Raw genomic sequence first — 26,087 nt, forward strand, 5'->3', positions numbered from 1 at the left:
CTGTTTACATAGGTTTATATGACCAGTGACATGAAACAAGTTCAATTACACAAATTGAAACGTGGCGATTTTCTATGCTATGGAAAGTCCGCACTATAATGACAGGCGTACTAACACCTTCTGTGCGCTTCAGCAGCGCATTGATACCTTCACTCGGAGTTGTACCATTATTTTTTAGACAGGGCGGACGGACCAGGGCATTCGCCCGCCTGGCCGTGCCCGACGAGGAGCGCTCTTGGCCGGCTTGGGAGGCAGACGGCAGCCCCTCCTGGAAGTGTGGTTTTACCATGGGCCTCATGCGGTAAGGATTAGTATTATAATTTTGGGTGTATCAATTATTGATTATCATAATTCTGACTCGTTTCGCCATTTTGAATGTTTTCATCTCGGACTCTGGAAGCACTGTATCTCAATCAATCTCGAAAAATATCAGCAAAAAAAAAACTAGCTTGCAATGGACTTTAGCTAGATCTATGATGAACTTTCAATGTATGATACAAAAATAATACTTCTTTCAACAGATCATTAGCCTTTGAGCAGAATTGTTTTTAACTTACCAGGAAGTGTTATCGAGCCGACCGCTTTCAGTTTCATGGGGATTGAATGAACTCTCACTCTCAGAATCATCTGACCCGTCAGAGTAAAGACAAGATCCATGTTCATGTGAATTTCCAGCTATCGGTTCGAATTGATAGGGTCTAACTTCACATCTCTGTGAAACATTGGGAATGTCACTGTCGATGGTGTCCATTTCGGTAACCTGTTTACATTAGATTCCCAAGCGCTGGCTCCTTGGAAAGTTTTTGTGACGTCACGGGTCACGTGACCGCTTAGCTAATTAACGAATCATTGTTTTACGCTGATGTATAAAAAAGTTGAATAATGTGATGATTTTCACATTTTTGACGCCCTGCAGTGATTTAGATGGCATTTCTTATGTCCTTTATGCATAATTATACCCAGAAGAAAATCCATGTCCCATGTCCTTTAAAGTCACTCAGACAGCAGGCCAGGTGTTCTAAAAGAGATACAACAAACACCATACAGGATTCAAATAATGGGATTGAATGTGACACTAGTTTGGACACCAGCACATATAGGACTGGAAGGAAATGAAAGAGCAGACAAATCATATTGACATCCGAGTCCCCTTCAGTAAAACAGAAATGAAGACTGTAATTCAGCAAAAGTTGAAAGAAAGGTGGCAAGAACAGGAAGATGGTTTTATGGAATTCAAAGAAAAGTAGGTGTGATGAGAAACACAAGGAGAGAAGAAGCGGTCGTATCTAGGCTGTGTTTTGGTCCATCCATCCATCCATCCATCCATTATCTGTAGCCACTTATCCTGTCCTACAGGGTCGCAGGCAAGCTGGATCCTATCCCGCTGAGAGAGGCGGGGTACACCCTGGACAAGTCGCCAGGTCATCACAGGGCTGACACGTAGACACAGACAACCATTCACACTCACATTCACACCTACGCTCAATTTAGAGTCACCAGTTAACCTAACCTGCATGTCTTTGGACTGTGGGGGAAACCGGAGCACCCGGAGGAAACCCACGCGGACACGGGGAGAACACGCAAACTCCGCACAGAAAGGCCCTCGCTGGCCACGGGACTCGAACCTGGACCTTCTTGCTGTGAGGCGACAGTGCTAACCGCTACCCGTGTTTTGGTCATACAGGATTAAATGCCACTTTATGTACAATAAGGAAATATGATAGAGGAAGTTGTGAATTTTGTGGTCAGGAAGGAACAATATAACATCTTTTGATTTACTGTCCAAAATATGAAACGATGAGAAGGGAACTGAGACTGAACCTTGGAAAACTTAAGTTAAATTTGGATCTGCAGGATCTTTTACAAAGTTCTGGAGAGAAATGTTATTTATTTTTGTTTCAGTATCTCAGAAGAGTGAAATTGATGGAGAGAATTTACATTTTTTTCTTCCTTTTTTAATTTTTTTTTTTTTAAGACAAGATATATAGTTAGTATTCTGATCCGCACTCCTTACCAGTTGGTGGCGGTAATGCACCAAAATGTTGTTTGCCAACCGCCATAAAACACCAAGAAGAAGAAGATGACTTATTACACTTTATATATCTATATTCATTTTAACAATAACTCCATCTTAGAGCAAGACAAACACTAGACTGGAAGTAAATATGATTCCTTTTATTGAACAAGCAAGCAAACATGGAGGATGTAATTAAAGGACATAGGCTACAAATGAGCCTAATATTTATTTATTTATTTGTTTGTTTGTTTAAATATATTTAATATAATTATATGCACAAAAGCATACATATATAAATGTATTTAGATCCTGCCAGTCTGTTGGTTTAGAGTTCAATTTTAGTGAATTTTAGTTTCGATAATTCTTTCAGTTTGTTTGTTTGTTTGTTTTTAATGGAAGATGTGTAGGGTATATGCAAATGGGTCTATTGATGTGTTTTATTTGTACATATAATATGTTTTAATATTTTGATGTTAACATATTTCTTATCTTAGAGCAAGAAAAATGGAACCTTAATATAAATGCATCAGTTTTATAATAATATTATTTATTTATTTATTTCTCATACATTCCAAAAAATTCCCAATGCCTTTCCATATATATTTATATACATACACATAAAATCAAATGAGAAAAATATATGAAAAGAAACGTGTATGAATTAAAACGTTTAATATATATATATATATATATATATATATATATATATATATATATATATATATATATAAAATTAAGTTCCCTCATTAATATAAATAACAAAAAGTCAAATATTTAAATCAGAAAGAAAAGTCTTAACTTGCCTTTTGACTTTATAAAAGACATCAACAAACAAACAAATGAAGCTCTATTGTTTTATGTATTAATAATGCCGTAAGTTGATAAAATGTCGGTGTCTTCTGTCAGTATATTAATTTATAATTTCAATATTCTTTTTTTTTTTTAAGTTCTTCGAGAGCAGCTGAGTGCACTGTATTTATATTCCATCCATCCCTTATCTGTAGCCGCTTATCCTGTTCTACAGGGTCGTGGGCGAGCTGGAGCCTATCCCAGCTGACTATGGGTGAGAGGCGGGGTTCACCCTGGACAAGTCACCATGTTATTGCAGGGCTGACATGCAGAGACAAACAACCATTCACACTCACATTCACACCTACGCTCAATTTAGAGTCACCAGTTAACCTAACCTGCATGTCTTTGGACTGTGGGGGAAACCGGAGCACCCGGAGGAAACCCACGCGGACACGGGGAGAACATGCAAACTCCGCACAGAAAGGCCCTCGCCGGCCACGGGGCTCGAACCCGGACCTTCTTGCTGTGAGGTGACAGCGCTAACCACTACACCACCATGCCACCGTGATAAATCGTAATTTAGATTGCATTGCTATTTTGCTGACATGAATGACGTGATCCTGCATCTTCTTGCTGTGAGGCGACAGTGCTAACCACTACACCACCATGCCGCCCTGTATTTATATTATTTATTTTAATTATATAATGTTAGTTATAATAATACAGAGAAAACCACATCCCTCATCAAGAAAATTATTTTCAACAAAAACACATGTGCTACTATTATTCCTCCACATTTAATACTTTGTACAGCTTCCTTTGCACAGAGTCTCTCCGTAAGATTTTATAAGATTGGAGATACAGAGCAGGGCGTCTGAGCCCGTTCCTCTTTCCCCAGTCTCTCCAGATCATCCAGGGTCCTCGACCCTCTCTTGTGCTCTCTCCTCTTCGGGTTTTCACTGGGGTTCAGCTAAGGGGACTGAGATGTTCAGGGCAGAAGCTTGATTCAATGCTCAGTGAACCATTTTTGTGTTGATTTGGACGTTGGATCATTGTCCTGCTGGAAGATCCAATGACGACCCAGTTTTAGTTTCCTGCCAGAGGCAGCCAGGTTCTGATTTTAAAGGTCCTGGTCTTTCATGGAGTCCATGATGCCATGGACCCTACCAAGGTTTCAGGGTCTTTGGAGGAAAAGCAGCCCAAAATAGCACAGAAACTCCACCATATTTTCCAGTTGGGATCGGGTTCTTTTCATTATACCCATCCTTTTTTTACACCAAACCCACTGTGAGTGTTTATTGCCAAAACGCTCCATTTTTGTTCCATCAGACCATAGAACACGGTTCCAGTCAAAGTTGTAGTAGCGTTTCACAAACTTCAGGTACTTATGTTTGTGGTTAACTGACAGAAGAGGCTTTTTGCTGGAACCTTCTAAATAATCTGTTGGCATGGAGGTGGAGTCTGATGGTGGTTTTGGAGACTCGGAAACCCCAAGATTTAACTTTTTCTTGGAATTCACCAACAGTGATCCTTCAGGATTTTTTTTCTTGCCTCTCTTACTCTCCTCCTCACTGTACATGGGGCAAAATTAACTTGGCTCGTCTTCCAGGCGAGTGTGTAACAGTTCCAGTTGGTGTCCACTTTTTGATTTTTGCCCTCACAGGACACTGGAAATGGACATTTTCAGGCGAGGAGCTATTTTTTTTATAACCATTCCCTGACTTATGAAGGTCAACACACTTCTCCTTCATTTGGTTTGTGTGTCTCTTATGTTGACGTTGAGGGAATTTGGCCTTTGTGTCACCTCATATTTGTTCCCCAGTTAATCAGGAATTCATGGATTACAGCTCGAAAGTTCCTACACACTCCAATCAACTCAGAAATACTGGACAATTTAAATGGAAATGTGCTTCATTTATTTATGTTGTCTTCTTGATGAGGGATTTGTTTTTCTTTATATAAATAAGTTTATTTCAATTAAAAGTTGGATTTTTTCTCTTTTTTTTCAGTATGAGATGAAGCAACTTCACGAAAAGGTGGATTTTTTTCTAACCCTTTTTGTTGGTCTTTACAAGATGGACAATAATCATGGAGGGCCCTGTATCTATAGTGTCATCTCATCTCATTATCTGTAGCCGCTTTATCCTGTTCTACAGGGTCGCAGGCAAGCTGGAGCCTATCCCAGCTGACTATGAGCGAAAGGCGGGGTTCACCCTGGACAAGTCGCCAGGTCATCACAGGGCCGACACATAGACACAGACAACCATTCACACTCACATTCACACCTACGCTCAATTTAGAGTCACCAGTTAACCTAACCTGCATGTCTTTGGACTGTGGGGGAAACCAGAGCACCCGGAGGAAACCCACGCGGACACGGGGAGAACATGCAAACTCCACACAGAAAGGCCCTCGCCGGCCCCGGGGCTCGAACCCGGACCTTCTTGCTGTGAGGCGACAGCGCTAACCACTACACCACCGTGCCGCCAGTATCTATAGTGTTATTTTTATTATTTAAATTTTAACATAGAGACTAACTCTATATTAGAGAATGATAAACACAGGGAAAGGCAGCAGGGAAAATATTTTAGTCTTATGATGATGATGATTTTAGTCATAGTAATAACTAGTACCGTTTCTTAATAATAATAATAATAGTAATAATAATAATAATAATCTCATCTCATTATCTGTAGCCGCTTTATCCTGTTCTACAGGGTCGCAGGCAAGCTGGAGCCTATCCCAGCTGACTACAGGCGAAAGGCGGGGTACACCCTGGACAAGTCGCCAGGTCATCACAGGGCTGACACATAGACACAGACAACCATTCACACTCACATTCACACCTACGCTCAATTTAGAGCCTACATCTAATCTTTTTTTTTTAATATTTGACTGGATCTCCCTCCCTCGATGTGTTTATACTGCAATTCAGTTTCCTGCCTCCAGATGGAGGTAAAGATCTGCCTGAAAAATATCAACACACCAGAATATCCAGTGTAAAGTCTCATCTCATCTCATTGTCTCTAGCCGCTTTATCCTTCTACAGGGTCGCAGGCAAGCTGGATCCTATCCCAGCTGACTACGGGCGAAAGGCGGGGTACACCCTGGACAAGCCGCCAGGTCATCACAGGGCTGACACATAGACACAGACAACCATTCACACTCACATTCACACCTACGCTCAATTTAGAGTCACCAGTTAACCTAACCTGCATGTCTTTGGACTGTGGGGGAAACCGGAGCACCCGGAGGAAACCCACGCGGACACGGGGAGAACATGCAAACTCCGCACAGAAAGGCCCTCGCTGGCCCCGGGGCTCGAACCCAGGACCTTCTTGCTGTGATGCGACAGCGCTAACCACTACACCACCGTGCCGCCACCCAGTGTAAAGTAAACTCCAGAATTGTTGTTGATGTTGTGTTGTTCAATCACAGATTAGATCAAGCCGTCCATCTTTTTTTTTAACTCAAACTCAAGCTTTGAGCAACGTCCCAACTCTAACAGACAAACCAGTCCCATTAATTTCCCTCTTTACCCAGTATGTATGTACCCAGTATGTACCCAGTCATGTTAATGTTTCCTGTAGCTTGTGGTGAATACTTTCTGCTCAGAAGGGAAAGCAAAGTGGAAGTGTGTTGTGGTGTCTTACATGTGGTGGATGTGTGGAGTATGTTGTAGTGGCAGCACGGTGGTGTAGTGGTTATACGGTCGCCTCATAGCAAGAAGGTTCTGGGTTTGTGGCTGGCGAGGGCCTTTCTGTGTGGAGTTTGCATGTTCTCCCTGTGGGTTTCCTCCGGGTGCTCCGGTTTTCCAGTCCAAAGACATGCAGTTAGGTTAACGTGGGGCGGCCTTGGGCTGAGGTGCCCTTGAGCGAGGTACCGAATCCCTGACTGCTCTCCGGGCGCTCTGGTGTGGCTGCCCACTGCTCTGTGTGTGTGTGTGTGTGTTCACTGCTTCAGATGGGTTAAATGCAGAGGATGAATTTCACTGTGCTTGAAGTGTGCATGTGACAAATAAAGGTTTCTTTTTAGACCACAAATGTTGCAATTTAAAATAAACCAATCATTTTGCTCATAATTCATCAGATCCAATTATCATAACGTGATCACATTTTATTTCACACATTCACTTTTTCGTCTCTTAATATCGTATATCTTACATTTTCTTTGACGTTCGTTGTAAGTTTGGAGATGTACCCAATCATGTTAATGTTTCCTGTAGCTTGTGGTGAATACGTTCTGCTCAGAAGTGAAAGCAAAGTGGAAGTGTGTTGTGGTGTCTTGTATGTGGTGGATGTGTGGAGTATGTTGTAGCTTCGTGATGCAGAGTGCACAGGCTTTGGCACCCAATGGATTTCATTTCACTTCAGCAGAACAAAGGGTGGAGCTGGAAACGAGTCATCTAGAAAAGGTGTACTGAGTGTTTTGTCATAATTTGTCAGAGTAAATATAATAAATGGAGGAGGAAGAAAAAGAAGATCTTTAATATCATTAATGCATCTCTTGCATATAACTTAAGGGCATGCTGTTTGGAAAATAATCAATGACAAGCTTGAAGTGTTTCCGTCTGTCTGAAACACCCTTTTTCTCAGCAACCACAAATCATAGACACTTGGTATTTGGTACCGAGCTTCAGCTTGGGGTTTTATACCATGGATACTGTTTTCAGGTCTGTCCCACATCGACTTCCTGTTTACCGACTGAATGTATTTCCGGAACATATAGGGTGGATTTTGATGCCTTTTCAAGAAGCAAAATGCTATTTCAAGATGACAGTTTACCAGGATGCTGTTTGAAATCCCTGGGGAGAGACACTGAGCTTTACTTACTTGTTTCAGGGTTCATTATTTGTTGAAGTCAACATTCATAATAAGTGTCCTATTCCTTCGATTGCTTGCATTCTGATATAAGCGAGAGCGGGGGGATACGTAAGTGAGCAGTAGCTCAGAGTTGATCTTGTTATTAATTAACTTAAGCTAGCAGCACCGGCGCAAATTGTTACTCTCACTCAGGATCTTTCTACATCATTGTTGTTGTTATTATTATTATTATTATCCTAATTTTTTAGGACGCTATTTCTCCCTCAGTTTTCAACCAGGGCGGCACGGTGGTGTAGTGGTTAGCGCTGTCGCCTCACAGCAAGAAGGTCCGGGTTCGAGCCCCGTGGCCGGCGAGGGCCTTTCTGTGTGGAGTTTGCATGTTCTCCCCGTGTCCGCGTGGGTTTCCTCCGGGTGCTCCGGTTTCCCCCACAGTCCAAAGACATGCAGGTTAGGTTAACTGGTGACTCTAAATTGAGCGTAGGTGTGAATGTGAGTGTGAATGGTTGTCTGTGTCTATGTGTCAGCCCTGTGATGACCTGGCGACTTGTCCACGGTGTACCCCGCCTTTTGCCCGTAGTCAGCTGGGATAGGCTCCAGCTTGCCTGCGACCCTGTAGAACAGGATAAAGCGGCTAGAGATAATGAGTTGAGATGAGATGAGTTTTCAACCAATCATCACCAAATTTCACATGAAGAATACCTCTGGGCTGAATTATGTTGCTATGACTTTTGGTGCTGATCTGGATCGCTGATCTGGAATGATCCATGAAAAACAGGATCTTTTTCAGTCAATTTTCATGATTTTTTCAATCAGTTTTTCAATATGCTCAGGGCGGCAGGAGCTTCAATTGGCAAAGGTCAGCTAACGCAAATTACTGTGGCTTTAGTCACAGTCTCTATCTAGTTACTCTTACACCACAGAAATATGCCAAGGCTCATGTTTTTAATTTATTTAATTTATTTAAAACATTGGGAAGCCATGGGCTAAAAGTTAGAGAAGCAGCTTTGGGACCAAAAGGTTGCCGGTTTGATTCCCTGGACCAGCAGGAGTGGGTAAAGTGCCCTTGAGCAAGGTATCTAACTCCCCTGGGCTGCCCACTGCTGTGGGTATATTGGGGTCTTGTTGTACGTCACCCTGGATAAGAGCATCTGCTAAATGCCTGTAATGTAATTTAAAAAAAGATATGTCTTTTTTTTTTAAATCCAAGTATATTTGCATTTAATTCTGTAGAATGGTAAATTAGTTCCTGTCCTGATTTCCAATATAGCATCTATAAACAGTCGTTTCCTGACCATCCTCTCTTTTCAGCCTTTTCTTGAAGGTAATAAGACCAAAAAACATAGCTTGTGATGTTACCAAGAAGCCGCAAAGTGTACATTCCTGTCTTTTCCTGTTATGGAAACTAAATGCAAAGCTCTGATGCTGGAAACTCATTGCATTAATGTTAAATAAACGGATGAGAGAAAACGTTACCACGTTAACAATTACACATGATTTGTTAAAACTGTTTATGTGGAGGATCTGCTGTACAAGTTCTTGTGAACGAGCTGTGACGAGAGAAACGATAAGGAGCATGTTCATAATATACAGCTTCACTGATGGGAGTAGAAAATGAATCAGCACCTTCTGGCTACTCAGAATTGAAATACCACAGTGCTGTACAAGTAGATGTAAGTATCGGTGAGGTTCACAGGTGATGATGATGATGCATTTCATCACCATGACACCATGTGTCATTAAACATGTGGCTTCATGATCACGTTGATCATCTCTTTCTGTCTCTGTCTTCCACAGAGGTGACGGAGCAAGTGAGCCGCAGAGACCTGAAAGCCGTACCCTTCATCACCTACCTGTCGGACCTGATGAAGACTCAGCTGCTGTCTGATGACCTGGTGGCTGGAGTGGAGATCCAGTGTCAGGAGAAGGGCAGCTGCCCGGCGGTGTGTCACCTGTGCAGGCAGGTGGGCAGAGACAGTCCCAGCCCCATGCCTGCGTTACTGGAGGTCAGCCGCTCGGTCCCACTCTACAGCCTCATACAGGACAACTTCACCAAAGAGGTGAGACGCACTACTGTAGTGAAACATCAACCAGATTAAAAAATATACAGTACTGTGCAAAAGTCTTAGTCCCCCTATATTTTTTTCATACAAACTTTGTTATAGATTTCTATTTTACAACTTCTACATTCTCCAGTCAAAACATTACAAAAACATTTTAGAGTTCCAAACTTTTTTTTTTCCAGGACAAAATTAAATGTTGTTGAAAAAAAGTTTGTATCTGAGCAGCATATTCCATAAGAGTGCACTTTTCAGATGAAAAAAGAAAACATAATGAAGGCTGCTGGGTTTTGGTGCAAAATGAAGAAGTGAGTGTGACAGTCAAAGTGTCCAGAAGAACTGGGGCTGGTTCTGGAAGATGCTCAGTAAAACCTACAGATCATTTCCGCATAAAACTGCACTCACTGGACCTCAGACTACTATTTTTTTTTTTTTTTTTTTTTAGGCAAAAGGTCGTCTCACACCAAATATTGACTTTGTTATATTGATTGATTACTGTTTATAGTATTTTTTTAATGTTGAAACATTTCATTTCATTATTTTTGAAGCCATTTTTAATCTACAGCATTTTTTTTATACATGCCTAAGACTTTTGCACACGACTGTATATACGGTACAATGTCATATACGAAAGATATAAATCACTTGGTGTTGTGCTTGCATAGGAAAATAATCAGCGGTGATGCGATGTAGCAGAGTCACTATTGCAACCTTGATGATTATTTTCCGAAACAGGAGGGTGTAAAGTGTTTTATTCCTTTTTATTAGCACAGCAGTTTGCCAACAATGTGACTTTTTTAAAGGATGGCATGTCATAGTTTTTATCCATTTATTTATAGCTTAAAGTGAGACGGCCTTTCTATTTCATAAAATTTAGTTCGCTCTGAAATGTGGTGATTGTGATATATGTTTATTTCTCTAATATCTGACAAAATATCAGGCCATTCTGTGGCTGGGAAGTTATTTAATTTGAGGGGATTAAAGCTAATAATGCGCATGAAATCGCTCGCTTCGTGCAGTCAAGCAGACAGAGGAAGTCCGTGTGCGCATGCGCAGGTTTACCTTCTTCTTTTGGGTTTTCCAGCAGCTGGCATCCACAGTGTTGCATTACTGCCATCTACAGGTTTCCCTTTGAGCGTGCACTGACAGTTCCATCATTCTGTCGCTAAACGAACAGCTGATCACACCGAGGTGCTCGCTAAGCGCTGATATTTATTAGTTTGGTCCTGCGTTTCCTTTCCTTCGTATATAACATAACGTCTTTTCTTCTCGCTTTCTTTCTGTTACTGTAGTCGCTCTTTCACGTTTCATTCGCACACTCACGTCCTCCATTTTTCTCTCCTGTTTCAAATTTGTATCCCACAATGCCTTGCGTGAACGGGGAAAGCCCACCACGTGATGCATGACATAGTATCTTGAATTGGGTCACGGTGAAGCAGGAAAAAATAGCAGAGAATTTAGCGCCACGCGGCCTTAAATTCATTAATTGTTCTATTTAAAAAAACTTATAAAATTGAAAGTCTGTGAACTTTCGGTCCACTAAACAAAAATAATTGGGCATCGGGGAAAATTACTTTCATGACCTACATAAAAAGGCGAGACCATCAGAGAAAGAACAAAAGTTAGACAGTTGAGAGAGAAGATACAAGAGAGCAGACTTTGGTGGTATTAACATATAGAAAGGAAAGATCCATCAGAAATAATTAGATGGGTAATGGAAAGAACAGAGATAGGGAAGAGACCCAGAGGACGCCCAAGATGGGGGGATCTTATCAAAGAGGATGCTCAGCAGGCTGACCTGACCCGGGTGAGTGATAGACAGAAATGGAGAGTGGCTATACGGAAACCCGACCCCCCTTGAGGGGATTATATGGGATGATGAAGAAGAAGAAGATGATTTTAAGGCTGATTCAAACAATGGAAGTGATCCTAAGTTTTTGATTCTTGTGGAAATTCCTTTCCAGAGTTTGGAGATGGTAAACTGAAAGGAAAATTTACCGTAATTTGTCTTGGCAGGTGGATGAACAATATTTCCCTTAGCTGCAAATCTGGTGTTGGCAGAATATTGTTTGCTAGCCATCCTGAGCAGATTTCTTAATGTTTTAGGAACTAGTGAGTTATTATTTACAATTTTATCCGCTAATACAGACGTATTCAATTTCTCAAAAGTTAAGATTCCAGGGATATTATATAAAGGAACAGGATATTCCCTTGGACTGGCAAAGAAAACATTTCTAATACGTTTATTTTGTATTGTTGAAATCCTAGTTACGTCGGATTAATAGGTATTACCCCATGCCAAAATACCATTACAGTCCCAATATTCAGCACTTTCTTGAAGTCTTGAATGAGGATGGGGTAATCACTTCATCGAGGTCATTGGGTGGACACACTTCCTCATTGGTGTTTCTTTGATGGGCTCACAGCACCTCCACAGGGCTCAACAGCGACACCTGGTGTCCCAAGTGTGCTCCTCATCTCATCTCATCTCATCTCATCTCATTATCTGTAGCTGCTTTATCCTTCTACAGGGTCGCAGGCAAGCTGGAGCCTATCCCAGCTGACTACGGGCGAAAGGCGGGGTTCACCCTGGACAAGTCGCCAGGTCATCACAGGGCTGACACACAGACACAGACAACCATTCACACTCACATTCACACCTACGCTCAATTTAGAGTCACCAGTTAACCTAACCTGCATGTCTTTGGACTGTGGGGGAAACCGGAGCACCCGGAGGAAACCCACGCGGACACGGGGAGAACATGCAAACTCCGCACAGAAAGGCCCTCGCCGGCCATGGGGCTCGAACCCAGACCTTCTTGCTGTGAGGCGACAGCGCTAACCACTACACCACCGTGCCGCCCTAGGATCCTTTCTTTTCAGCCAAATCCAATTGCTACTTTGCTGAGCAGCTTCTGATAATGACTTCACAGCTTGCTGGAAGGCCTGCCCTTGTACTCCCATCCCCTTCAGAAGCGTCCATCCAGCCATCCATTATCGGTAACTGCTTATCCTGTGCAGGGTCACAGGCAAGCTGGAGCCTATCCCAGCTGACTATGGGCGAGAGGCGGGGTACAACCTGGACAAGTTGCCAGATCATCACGGAGACAAACAACCATTCACACTCTCATTCACACCTACGGTCAATTTAGAGCCACCAGTTAACCTAACCTGCATGTCTTTGGACTGTAGGGGAAACCAGAGCACCCGGAGGAAACCCACGCGGACACGGGGAGAACATGCAAACTCCGCACAGAAAGGCCCTCGCCGGCCACGGGGCTCGAACCCGGACCTTCTTGCTGTGAGGCAACAGCGCTAACCACTACACCACCGTGCTGCCCTAAAGGCTTGTCACAAACACCTGAAAGTCCGTTTCACTTCAAGAAAAAGGCCAAAGACTGAAATGACAAAATACTCCAGCAGATGGCAGAAATGGTTTTTGCTCGATATGTGCTCAGGTCCAGGACATTGATTTCTCATTAGTGGGGTATTATGAATAGAGAAGATAAAGGGTAGACTGTGTGTGTATGTGTGTGTTTAGGTTACACATGCTTTCACTTCATCCCCCTCACAAACTGAGAAAATCTGACATATCTCTCCTCGAGGAGCAGACTCTTATTTAATTAGCAGCCCAGTAGCCACTGTATCTTCTGACTCACGGAGTTAATGAGGATATTAAATCGTGTTTGGAGCGGATCGCCACTGCTCTCGTTTTTCCGCTTCATTTCTCCCGGTGCTGACGTCTACGATGGAATTAGCCGGCGTCTGTTGTGCTGCTGTGAGTTACAAGGCAGATGCGGGAGTGACGCACTAACCAAACCAACCGCTTTGACAAATCTGACGACTTCAAAGCGTGGTGCGTCTCTTTCTGTTCTCCCTTCCTCCCTAGTGATCACTTGTGGTTGTGTGTGTGTGTGAAAGAGAGAGAGAGAGAGAGAGAGTTGGAGGCTGTCGTGCCTGCACAAATGACTGTCACCAGTAACAAGAGGCTCGACGGGAGCGAAAGGCGAGCAATCAATATCAGACAGTCCCTAGTGGGAGACTGTCGATAGGTAAACAAACAGAAGAGCATGGCATCCCCCCTGCACTCACACACACACACTTAGACACACATACAGTGCAGTGAGGACAGTGCAGACAGCTGGACCTCTCCCTCAGAAAGTAGTGACATTATGCCGATGTTATTGATGCGGATGTCACTGATGTCATCGACTCTCGGGTACCAGCCAATATATCTTTTGAGTCTCCTTTATACACCTTATCCAGCTCCTTTAGTCCTTCTCTGTGCTTTTCTTTGTGTGTTTACTTTATAGTATATCCAAGTAGCATGAGAGTATATGGTTTTGTGGCAAACAGGCAATCCATAAAGCATGTGTGTAGCTGAGGGCTATGCAAGAAAGGAAGAAGATAGTCCAAGGAAGCCAATATATACTGGAAGACCCAAGTGTCCTCCAATAACCCGAGATGAAAAGATGAAGATGTATTCTACCAAATCGCAGTGACGTACTTCTGGTTAACATGAGATGCACACGCGCGCCGCCGTGAGTCAGTACAACGTTGGACGCCGTGGAGTTCGGAGCTTTCTTGTGGTCTTCCTTCTAGAGCTGTGTTTTGTTTTGTTTTTTTGATTAAATTCGGTTTTATACAGGTAGCTGATATTTATGGATATATTATATTCCTGGCGGCACGGTGGTGTAGTGGTTAGCGCTGTCGCCTCACAGCAAGAAGGTCCGGGTTCAAGCCCCGGGGCCAGCGAGGGCCTTTCTGTGCGGAGTTTGCATGTTCTCCCCGTGTCCGCGTGGGTTTCCTCCGGGTGCTCCGGTTTCCCCCACAGTCCAGAGACATGCAGGTTAGGTTAACTGGTGGCTCTAAATTGACCGTAGGTGTGAATGTGAGTGTGAATGGTTGTCTGTGTCTATGCCCATGTTTACATTAGACCGTATCAGCGGATCATCAGATTAACGTTTTTAAAACGATTAGTGTGCACACAGCAACACCAATACACGATTTGCGTGCACACAGCAACACCAATACACGGATACGCTCGGCTCCGCAGGCATCCTGCGCTCCAAATCACTCCGCCCTGAACAGCGAGTGCCCTCTGGAGGGTGCGCACTCCGGCCCTGCGCAGCTCACACAGCGCGCGAGTGAAGTGAACAAGCTGTGATTTGGGACTGAGCCGCTGTGTGTGTGATCCCAGCGCATATCACTTACCACTTGCAAGTGGAAGGATGGCAAGCCTAAAGACAATCATAACTACACAATGGGCAGTATTTGCATCAGTATTTGCAGTATTTTCATACTTTTATACTCTTTAATGAAAGGTGATACAAGGCGGAAGTCCGCGCCGTTTTTCAGCAGTCGCGTCACATGACCAACGCCAGCGAATCAGGAAGGTGGATGTCACAGTGATGTTGTCCAATGAGACGCCAGCTAGAGCTCAGCACAGCGTATCCGCGTATTCTGAATGTTTACACAGCACCGGAGCTGACACGATCTGGATTGAATACGTGGACGCTGGCGGATTCCCGTTTCCCGGTGTTTCCAGGCGGTTTAATGTAAACGGACAGTGCATCCGCAAAGAAAACGAGACAGATACGGTCTAATGTAAATGTAGCCTAAGTGTCAGCCCTGTGATGACCTGGCGACTTGTCCAGGGTGTACCCCGCCTTTCGCCCATAGTCGGCTGGGATAGGCTCCAGCTTGCCTGCGACCCTGTAGAAGGATAAAGCGGCTAGAGATAATGAGATGAGATGAGATTATATTCCTTTTCTTATAGTTGCTATGATTTTTTCTTTTCGAAATTTACGACTTCTTTATGTTTTGGGGGTTGTTTTATTAATGTTAGTCAGATGGACTCGTGGGCGGCACGGTGGTGTAGTGGTTAGCGCTGTCGCCTCACAGCAAGAAGGTCCTGGGTTCGAGCCCCGGGGCCGGCAAGGGCCTTTCTGTGTGGAGTTTGCATGTTCTCCCCGTGTCTGCGTGGGTTTCCTCCGGGTGCTCCGGTTTCCCCCACAGTCCAAAGACATGCAGGTTAGGTTAACTGGTGACTCTAAATTGACCGTAGGTGTGAATGTGAGTGTGAATGGTTGTCTGTGTCTATGTGTCAGCCCTGTGATGACCTGGCGACTTGTCCAGGGTGTACCCCACCTTTCGCCCGTAGTCAGTCTGCGACCCTGTAGAAGGATAAAGCGGCTAGAGATAATGAGATGAGATGAGACATGGACTCGTATAACTTCACGAGAGCTTTCATACCTCGCTTGGTGTAAAGCCTAACGAGGAAATTTAGGGAATTTAGGGATAGTTCTCTTAAAAGATTCACTAAGAAGGGAAAGTAAGTGATAGTTTCCCTTTACTCATCACTCAACACATTATCATCTTAGAAATTCATGGTTTCACCCAGGACCCTTCCTCCTGGTTTACTGGTTTCCTCCCACCTCTCAAAAATGTCCATGTTGGCAGATTTGTGACTCTAAATTGCCCCTAGATCTGGTTGGTCCCCTAAGATAGACTGGTATCTAATCCAATCCTGAATGTATTCCTACCATACATCTAGTGTTCACAGGAAAAGCTCTGGATATACCTTGACACTGCCAGGGATAATGCACTTACTGAAGAATAATGAATGGATGTAACACCCTAAAACGTTCTTTGATTTGACCCTCTGGGGAATCTATACAACATCAAGATTCACTTTCAGAAAATGCTCTACTGTGGTCTCTTTGGAAAGCAACAATCACTAACTGTCCACAGAATCCTTGGGGGATCCAAAGAATTCTTGGGAGAATGTTGAACAAGGCTGTCCAATCTTGTCTGCAAAGAACCACTGTGGTTGCTTGTTTTCATTTCAATTATTTGATCTTGTCCTCATGCCATTGTTCCATGGATAGGCTTCAGATACCCCATGACACTAACCAGGATAAAGTGCTTACTAAAGATAAACAAAACACTAAAGGGTTACTTTTGTTTGCACCACTTTTAGAAACTGTTCCACCGGGGGCTCCTTGGATAGTTAGAATCATTAACCACCCGCATAATTCTTGGGGGATGCTTTATTTATTTATTTTTTGCTAAGATTGTAGAGCAAGGGTGTCCAGGTTTATCCACAAAGGGCCAGTGTGCCTGCTGGTTTTAGTTCAATCAGTTCATCTCATCCTCACATCCCATGTTTCTGGGATAGGTTCCGGATCCACAGTGGCCCTGACTAAGATAAAGTGCTTACTGAAGATGAATGAATGGTAGTCTATGAATGGAAAAAGGTTAGTCAGTTTCTTCGTTTTGGAGAATCTATAGAATAAATTGTTTCCCTTTCAGAAAAGGTCCCACTAGGGTCTCTTGGGAAGCTAGAATCAATAATCACCCAAATAATCCTTTGGGAATCCAAAGAATCCTTGTAGTAGTGTAGACCAAGGGGGTCTGATCTTATCTGCAAAGGCCTGTTTTCCTAACCAAGCTGATCTTGGATGAAACAAAAACCTGCAGCTGCACTGGTTCTTCATGGATACGATTGCACATCTCTATCTGATGTATGAATTCCAGAATGCAATATGAATTCCAGAATGCTCCATGCTCTATGGTTTGCTGGTTGACTGGAGCAAGCCAGGATGGCAAACCTCATCTTCATGATGCAAGATTGAACACTTAAGTGTTCTTTGTTTTAACCTTCTGAAGGAACTGTAACAGAATCCTTTTCTTTTATAAATGGAGAACCCTGAACTACCCAAAGGAAAATTGAGGGACCATTTTTCAAGAGGATTCTGTTGTGTTCAGTATCCATTTAAGCAAACTGGTCCTAGATTGTCTCTGATCAGGGGTGAGCGACTTCAGCTTTGATTTTGCAGTGTTTCATCCAGAACCAGAGTCTAAACTTGGGTCTAAACATTTGGTAACTGTATACAGATGACTTACCTGTATTTTCCCTGCAAGACATCACACTCTTTGGTGAGGCACATCAAGCTTATTAACGCGTCGGTCTCACTGTTAGAGAGCCACGCTGGGATTGGATTCCTCAGACCAAGAATTAGCTGTCTCCTTCAAAAAACACTGTAGCGGAAACTTTGGCCTAGCAGGATCACAACCGGTGAATCAGCCAAGCTTCTCATGTGACACTTTTGATCCTGTTTTCATCACAGTGAAAACCCCCAGCAGACTCAGCACACACACTGTCTTTCTGTCCTGCACTGGAACACACACAGTAAGAGCTTTATGTGTCTCAGGCCAAGAGGATTTCTCCTCCATAATGCAAAGATTATGAGGTTACTTTCAAGATTTGCAGAGAGTCTAAAAAACATTCTTTCCATACCTTTGGAAAGTAGCTGTTGTGTTGCAATATTGAGACAATTTTCATCTGCATTCCATATCAAGCATGTTATTTCATGCACATTTGATGACTTGGCAAGAACAGAGAAGTCACCAACATTAACCTCAAGCTGTTTTTATGTGTATTTCAACTTCTTGAAAGTTGACAACATTCGAGAATCCCTTTGGGCTTGAAGCAATAGGCCCCCATTGTTATTGTCCTGTTAGTGCCCTCAGAGTGAGAAACCATATAATCTGTTTTAGGGATGAGTAGATTTCTCCTAATGAAATCTTGCTCTCAGCCGGTGACTCAAAGCAAAGAGAAAAACAAGCAATTAGGCTTTGGTCAGATCTCCCTGTTTACTGCTCCAGACCAATAAGCATGCTAATAAACCAATAAGCCAACACCAGGGTAGATTTCACAAACAAGGACCTCATGACCCACCCAACAAATGCTGGATGAACCTTTTTGACAAAACGTCCAGCATCTCAGCAAACGGCTGGCATAAGCCATTTCCTGTCCCGGTTTCTGCTTACAGACCTCTCGTCCAAAACTCGGTTCTCTACTTTCTCTGCAAAATGTGTTACAAGCAATCTCAGAAGAATTAAGAGCTCACAGGCAGTCTGGATATATATACGATAGGGCTTTTCGGCGGATGATTGAATGGACGTATGTCTGGAAAGGAGGCGTAAAAAGTGCTTAGCCAGGGAGTAGGCACTCAAAGCAAGAGCAAATCCAATGCATATTTGAAAGAAGGAAGCCAATATAAGCATATAAGCTATTAAGTCTTAAAGCAGCAACCCAGGTGCAGTCCATTCCTGGTGCATGAATAAGGATAAATCTACACTCAATTTACAATTGAAAGGTAAAGGAAAACTGCTTAGAGCATACTAAGATGATGTCGCCTTATTTCTAAGCAGCTCAGCCACCATATCGATTCCTCCCCTCGTGAACGACGGGTTCAACCGAAGGTCTCGTTACCTGGAAGATGCTTCAGCGATATTTTCCATTTCCCATTCAGACATGTCCTGTGCTCCATTAACCTGGGCGATAGGTATGGTCTCCCATGGCTACTGGGGTCACACTCGAAGAATCGATCCCGCCGTCTGTCTGGCCAGCGTTTACATTGTTTTCAAGCAGTGAATGGCGACACTAATAGGCAGAACAAAGATAAGTGGAACATAAATAAGTTTGGAAGTAAGGATCACTTTGTTTCCTGTCAGTGGCAATGGGATTTTCTGGAGCTTAGTTTGCGAAAATAAGGTGTCACCTACAGTTCAAGGGTCTTTTAACCATAGAAAAATTTGTTATTTGTAAAAACAGCCGACAGCACTACGTTGTCTAAATGTATATTTTCTGATTGTAGGCACATGCGTAGATTTTGAGGCCTCTTTTTAGAAGCACTGTTTGGAATTTAAGGCTGTGATTTGAAAGGTCACCATATTGTTTCGTTCTTTCCTTCAGGAAAAAATGTGTGTAGAGTTTGACAGTCTCCCCCACAGCGAAACCCACTAACACTTAGCACACATGTACAGTGTATAATGTATACTGCCTGTTTACTCAATCTGACCTCGCTCACATGACTAGGAAAATTGAACTGTGGTTGTGATTTGTATATATATATATATATATATATATATATATATTTTTTTTTTTTTTTTTTACTTGTGCCACTGAGTGGTCATGCATATCTTGGTGTTGGTTTTTCATAAGAAAAATGCCAAAGGCTAGAAAAAAAGGTGGTTATGATCATCACGGCTTCATGTTTCCTTCTTGGATTGGATTGGATTAGTGCTGAATGGGAAAAGTACATGTTTTCTCACATTCTGCTTCTTATTTATAGAGGGAAGCAAACACTTTTCGGATTATTAGCTCATCCGGCCGACAGGCTTATGCCATCATGTGTTGTCCGTCGTCTGTCCGGCATCGTCCGTATTTTATGAAAATCGCTTCCCCTCTCTCAGTTCTTCACTGATTTTCATTCTTTTTGGCAGGAAGGTAGGTCTGTCTGGGGTGCATATGGCTTCTACCCAAATTTGCAATTAATCACAATTAATAATGAAGATATGGAGTAATTAATCAATCCCTAACGAGCAGTTTCCACACAAAGCACTTCTTCTCTCTCAATTCTTCACCAATTTTGATTCTTTCTGGCATGAAGGTAGGGGTACCTAGGGGGCATATAACTTCTACCCAGACTTGCTTCATTACAATTATTAATGAAGTTATGGACTAATTAAGCCTTAATGAGCAGTTCAACAAAAATCGCTTCTTCTCGGTCAATTCCTCACCATTTTGGTTTCTTTCTGGTAAATAGGTCGGTATTCCTAGGGTGGATATCACTTCTATATATAGCTTGTATACAGCTTACAACATTTATTGCGCAAGGTGGCCCACTTTAGATCGTTCCTTCTGGACTAGACAGGGCCGGAGTGAGCTACGCCGTCATTGACAGTCTCGTTATAGTTGCTAGTCTTGCACTACATGGGTTCATCTCAGTTAAGCCGTTCACTTGATTGTTTTTTTTTCTCTTTATTGTTTGAATCCATTTTCTTTATTTCTTTCACTTTTCAATAGATCTCCCCCTTCATTCCACCCACATGTGTCTCTCTCTCTCTCTGTAAAGCATCTTTCATGGAGGTCATTATAATTCCATAGATTGGATTGCCCCGCCATCCGCCTCAACTCCAACTCAAAAACGTTTCATTCATCAAAACCATTTCCTAATATTTGCTTGGAAGGAGATGAATGTGGTGACCTGGCACAGAGATCACTGAGTGATGCCATCAGTGCATATAAAATGCCTTCCGATGTACTGACTACAGTTCAGGCCGCCAAGTCAGTTCACCTTGACATCATCAGTTGGCTGAAATTACTCATATGGTTACTTTGCAGCAGGTGTTAGAGGTTTCATTACAACCAAACAGCAATCGTCTGGTTTCACTTGTTTAATCAATTGGTCTTGGCTTTAACATTGTGCGAGTGCAGACCATGCCCTTAACTAAATTACATGAAGAGTGATTGTGAAATCACTGTAAAATGTGTGGAGAACTCTGAGAACCTGGCCAGCTTATGCTTTGCTCTGGATATCCAGTAAAGACTAGGATAGGAGACTGGATGCAGAAATTTCATCATGACTAGAGAAAGTAAGAGATGGGAAATAGAAAGAAAGTGGAGCTTCAGGAGGTCTTTTGCATCTCCGGTTTCCTCCCTCCTCCTCCCAAAAACAAACAAAAGTAAGCTCAACTGCCCCAGGTGGGAATGTGTGTGCGTCCCATCCAGAATGTATTCCTGCATACCAAGTGGTGTTCTATGGATAGGCTCCGGACACACCATGATCCTGGCCAGGATAAAGTGTTTACTCAAGACGAAAGAATAAATCAGTGAATTAAATCTGAAATATAGTTGATAGTACATTTAAAAAAAAAAAAGGTTCATTGCATTAGCTAAACTGTTTGCCACATCTGCAGTCAGTTCTAGCCCTAGCATTTGATCTGATATCAAAATAAGAGAAGTTGGGAATTCCAGATGCAAGATGGGAAGACCATAGATATTGACTCAGCTCAGTATGGACCAATGTTAGTGAAGACGGATTAGGATTAGAAGTAATAAGTTCAGAATCACCTGCCCGATATGGTATTGTATGTTTCCGTTTATTCTTCAGCTTTTCCTCTCATAAGCCCTAGAGTTCCCCGATCTCAACAGTCCCACAGTCTGACCTTTTTGTCACAGTTTCCAATTAAAATCAGACATGCCCGGTGTCTGTACAAAGTGCCTGGAGATGCCCTCTCTCCGAGTGCGACTTCGCAGAACCGTGCCACATTTCGAGCTGAGGTGCGAGTGAGCGGGTGTGTGTGTAGTCTGCCGCTTCCCAAGGTATGACTCACTGCGCCCTCACCGAATTTAATTGCTTTTCTTTCACCTGTTCCATTTCGCCCTTTCTTAGGCCTTCAAGAATGCCGCCATGAGCTCATACTGGTGCGCGGGCAAAGGTGATGTCATCGACAACTGGTGCCGCTGCGATCTGAGTGCCTTCGGCAGCGATGGCCTGCCCAACTGCAGCCCCCTGCTGCAGCCCGTGTAAGTCCCTGTCTCCCCTCACTAACTCCTCATCCTCCAGTTGTCTCACCTCATCGAGCCCTCGCCGATCTTTAATTGCTGTCTGACAGTTTCTGTTCCTCCAGAGGAAGGGACCAGAATGTTCTGTGCTTGTCAGTACTTTGTGTAATTGTGAGTCATAGGGGCATCGAGATAAGTGACTTTTCAGAACCAATCGTTTTTGACACTAGATGTCTTCTTAAAAAAAAAAAAATCACAAATTTTCTACCTTTGACTTTTGGATGACCTTATCATAGTTATACCTACCGTAGGACATGTTTTTTGTGTTTTTCCTGATTGACGATTATAGCGTAGTGGAGACTAAACATAAACTCTGAGGTTAGTAAATGTTATTATAGCCAGGCATTACTTTGAGGTTTTGCCTTAGTTTTTTATCAGATTACTCCTGAGTACCAGGACGATGATGTACAATGGGAAAAACAATATCAGGAACAATTCTGATTTATAATAATCTATGAAAAAATATTTATGGACTTATATATACACATTCTAGTGGCTGCTGCTCAGACTTTTTGCATAAATTCAAATAAAATAATCTAAACATACAGCACCGTCATTTTTACTGGTACAGCCAGCCAGCCAGCCAGCCAGCCAGCCATCGCACTGTCCTTTAAGAGCTGGGATATCTTCTTGGCTTCATTGAATTTAGTTCTTTTTTTTTTTTAATCGCCTATGTTTTTAAACATAAATGAACGTGTCTTGACATGTTGCTTTGCAGATTGAGGTTGTCTCCTCACCTGGAGCCCTCAAGCACTGTCGTGGCTCTCGAGTGGGTCGATGTAGAACCTCTGATTGGCTACAAAGTGGCTGATTACATCATCCAACATAAACGCATTGAGGACCCATCTGAAGCTGAGATCTACACTGGTATGTAGGTTACTGGAATGCTTGAGACACTATGTGCTCTTCAGCACAACCTTGTTGGACCCTGCAAGCTGATTCCCGAAGACGCATTACTCTTAGGGTGTATTCAGACCAGGATAGTTCGATAGTTCACTTGCTTTGGTCCGAACCAAATGTTTTTTTTATTTTTTTCATTTTGGTGCGGTTCGCTTTCACACTGTACATTTTAGTAAGCGGACCAAAATCTGTCAACAAAGCCACGCGCCCTGAGGTCGTTCAGTTATCAGTCAGAGACGACACGCGCACAAAGCGTTAAGTTCAAAAGTAGTCACGGAGGCTTTCCGTGCTGTTATTCTTTTTAATGTCATCAAAGCTATATGTTTTTTCCAGTTTTTACTGTTTTCACAATTGTGCGATTACTATGCTGTTGTACAAGTAATTTATCAATGACGACAACAAAGGGCAAGGCGGCTACGGAGGATAGCGCTGATGAACGCACATCATGTGACAGTTCTGGCTCTTCACGCAAGACGGAGGAGGTGTGTGTCGGGATATTCGTCTTATCCATCGTAATAGATGACTTTCTTTTTTGCGTCGCTAGTACCGCCACTTTTTGAAAGAATGTCCCTGATTTTAATGTAGGTCTGACGGAGTTTCTTCACTTTTAGCCGACATTGTTCTGGGGAGCGCGTGAACCCCTTCTCCTTCATTTTCTCACTGAATACAGCAAACACGTCGTCATTTTTGTGTGTTCTCTCCAAAAGCTCAGATATGTGGACATCTGCCCATATATCCACAAGGGTACGCGTTTCTTCCTCGGCCCACGTTTGCCCCCTACTCATTTTTTGTACTCTGTAGTCTAGCCTACCACTGGTCTGAATGACTGAACGACTGTTGTAAGGTTCCCTTGACAACCGAAACAGTGTTTGCGCTTTGCGGTGGAGTGTCAAGACTCTGTTTCCCATAATGCTCGACAAACGACAGAAGCTCCCGAGGTACAAAAAAGCAAAACTGTCAGATTAGGTCCGGTCTGCTTTCACACCTCCAAAAGGTCCGCACCAGGGTTCCTTTGGTCCGGACCGAGTCCGACCTTGCAGCTCGGTCTCGGTCCGCTTGTTTGGTCCGGACCAGAGTTCGGTGGTTTGTATTCAGACCAACCCAAAAGGTCCGGACCAAGGGAAATTTGGTTCGTTTGGTCCGGACCAAACAATGTAGGTGTGAATACGCCCTTAGTGACATGTTCGTCTGTTTTGGTTCATTTGCTATTTTGATTTGCTTTGGTTAAACATTGCACATAATTAATCACAATGAAAAGCAAAAAAAAAAATCTGGCTGAGAGGCATTATAGGGCTGAATAAGTCCTTTTAAAAATGTTTGTGTCCACTGGATAGATGTACGGTGATGGAAAAAGGTGACAAAGCCTTTACGTACTGTATAAGCACCTAGCACATGAAGCTAGCTCCATTTTGTGTACATTATTGTATATGGCTAAAAGTGACGGATGGATGCCTAACTACGAGCCCTCATATGTAAGCCTTCCACAAACTTGTGTCAGAAGTTTGAGGCACATAATTGCCTAAAATATCTTTGTATGCTGTAGTATTACAATTTCACTTCACTGGAACTAAGAAGCCCAAACCTGTTCCAGCATGACAATGCCCTTGTGCACAAAGCGAGCGCCATGAAGACATGGCGTGTGAAGGTTGGAATGGAAGAACTCAAGTGTCCTGCACAGAGCCCTAAGTGAACTCAACCGCACTGAACATCTTTGGAATGAAATGGAAGTGGAGCCTCAACATCTCGAGATCAGTGTCTGATCTCACTAATGCTCACATGAACACAAATCCCCATAGCCATGCCCCAAAGTCGAGTGGAAAGCCTTCCCAGAAGAAAGGAGGTTATTATAGTAGCAAAATGGGAGTCAACTCTGTATAATTGTCATGGCTTTGGAATGGGATATTGAACAAGCACATGTGGGTGTCATGATCAGGTGTCCACATACGTTTGTTGACATAGTGTATGTAGCCAGTGTTTATGTGGTATTTTTTTTCATTGATGCGTTTGATTCACTTCCTGCAGTTGGGTTGATTGAGAGTTGAATCACTTTCTGGCATCAATTATACGATGGTAGAGTTCACTCCATCTTGTTAGCTCATCTAGCCGACAGGCAATGAGTTTATGCCATCATGTGTTGTCCATTGTCCATCTGGCGTCGTCCACATTTCACGAAAATCGCTTCTTCTCTCTCACTTCTTCACTGATTTTTTTATTCTTTTTGGCAGGAAGGTAGGTCTGCCCAATATGGCTTCTACCCAAATTTGCAATTAATCATAATTAATAATGAAGATATGGAGTAATTAATCAATCCCTAACGAGCAGTTTCCACACAAATTGCTTCTTCCTCAATTCTTCACCGATTTTGATTCTTTCTGGCATGAAGGTAGGGGTACCTAGGGTGCATATAACTTCTACCCAGATTTGCTTCATTACAATTATTAATGAAGTTATGGACTAATTAAGCCTTAATGGGCAGTTCAACAAAAATCGCTTCTTCTCGGTCAATTCCTCGCCGTTTTGGATTCTTTCTGGCAAACAGGTCGGTATTCCTAGGGTGAATACTGCTTCTGCATAGAACTATATAGCGTACATACCACGAGTTGGCCTAGTGGTTAGCGTGTCCGCCTCTTGATTGGGAGATCGCAAGTTCTATTCACGGTCAGGTCATACCAAAGACCATCATAAAAATGGTACCTCCTGCTGTCTGGCAAGGCACGCTGCAATATAGATGCGAGTGGGGAGTCAAATTCTTGCGGTTACCAGAGGACTAGCCCCCCACTGTAACCCTAGCCTCCTCCTCTTCACTCTGCTGACCCACGATTGCACACCAACATCCAGCTCCAACCTCTTAATTAAGTTTGTGGACAACACGACTGTGGTGGGTCTCATCAACAATGGCGATGAGACAATCTACAGGAGTGAGGTGAGCCGCCTGGCCATGTGGTGCAAGGACAACAATCTCCGTCTGAACGTGGAGAAGACGAAGGAGATTGTTGTGGACTTCAGGAGAGCGCACACCCAGCATGCTCTACTAACTATCGATGGTGCTGCAGTAGAGAGGGTGAGCAGCACCAAGTTTC

General features: G+C 43.1%; 1 protein-coding gene across 1 annotated transcript in view; it reads left to right on the forward strand.

The window, feature by feature from the left end:
• Positions 1–26,087, forward strand: part of LOC132875498 (astrotactin-2-like) — a 908,673-nt gene that overhangs the window by 787,769 nt on the left and 94,817 nt on the right. The window contains exons 17-19 of the mRNA XM_060912306.1: positions 9,427–9,689; positions 21,935–22,068; positions 22,826–22,974. Coding sequence (XP_060768289.1) covers positions 9,427–9,689; positions 21,935–22,068; positions 22,826–22,974 — 546 coding nt within the window. The remainder of the gene's footprint in view (positions 1–9,426; positions 9,690–21,934; positions 22,069–22,825; positions 22,975–26,087) is intronic.

Source organism: Neoarius graeffei, chromosome 28 (genome assembly GCF_027579695.1).
Source record: "Neoarius graeffei isolate fNeoGra1 chromosome 28, fNeoGra1.pri, whole genome shotgun sequence".
NCBI classification, from domain to species: Eukaryota; Metazoa; Chordata; class Actinopteri; order Siluriformes; family Ariidae; genus Neoarius; species Neoarius graeffei.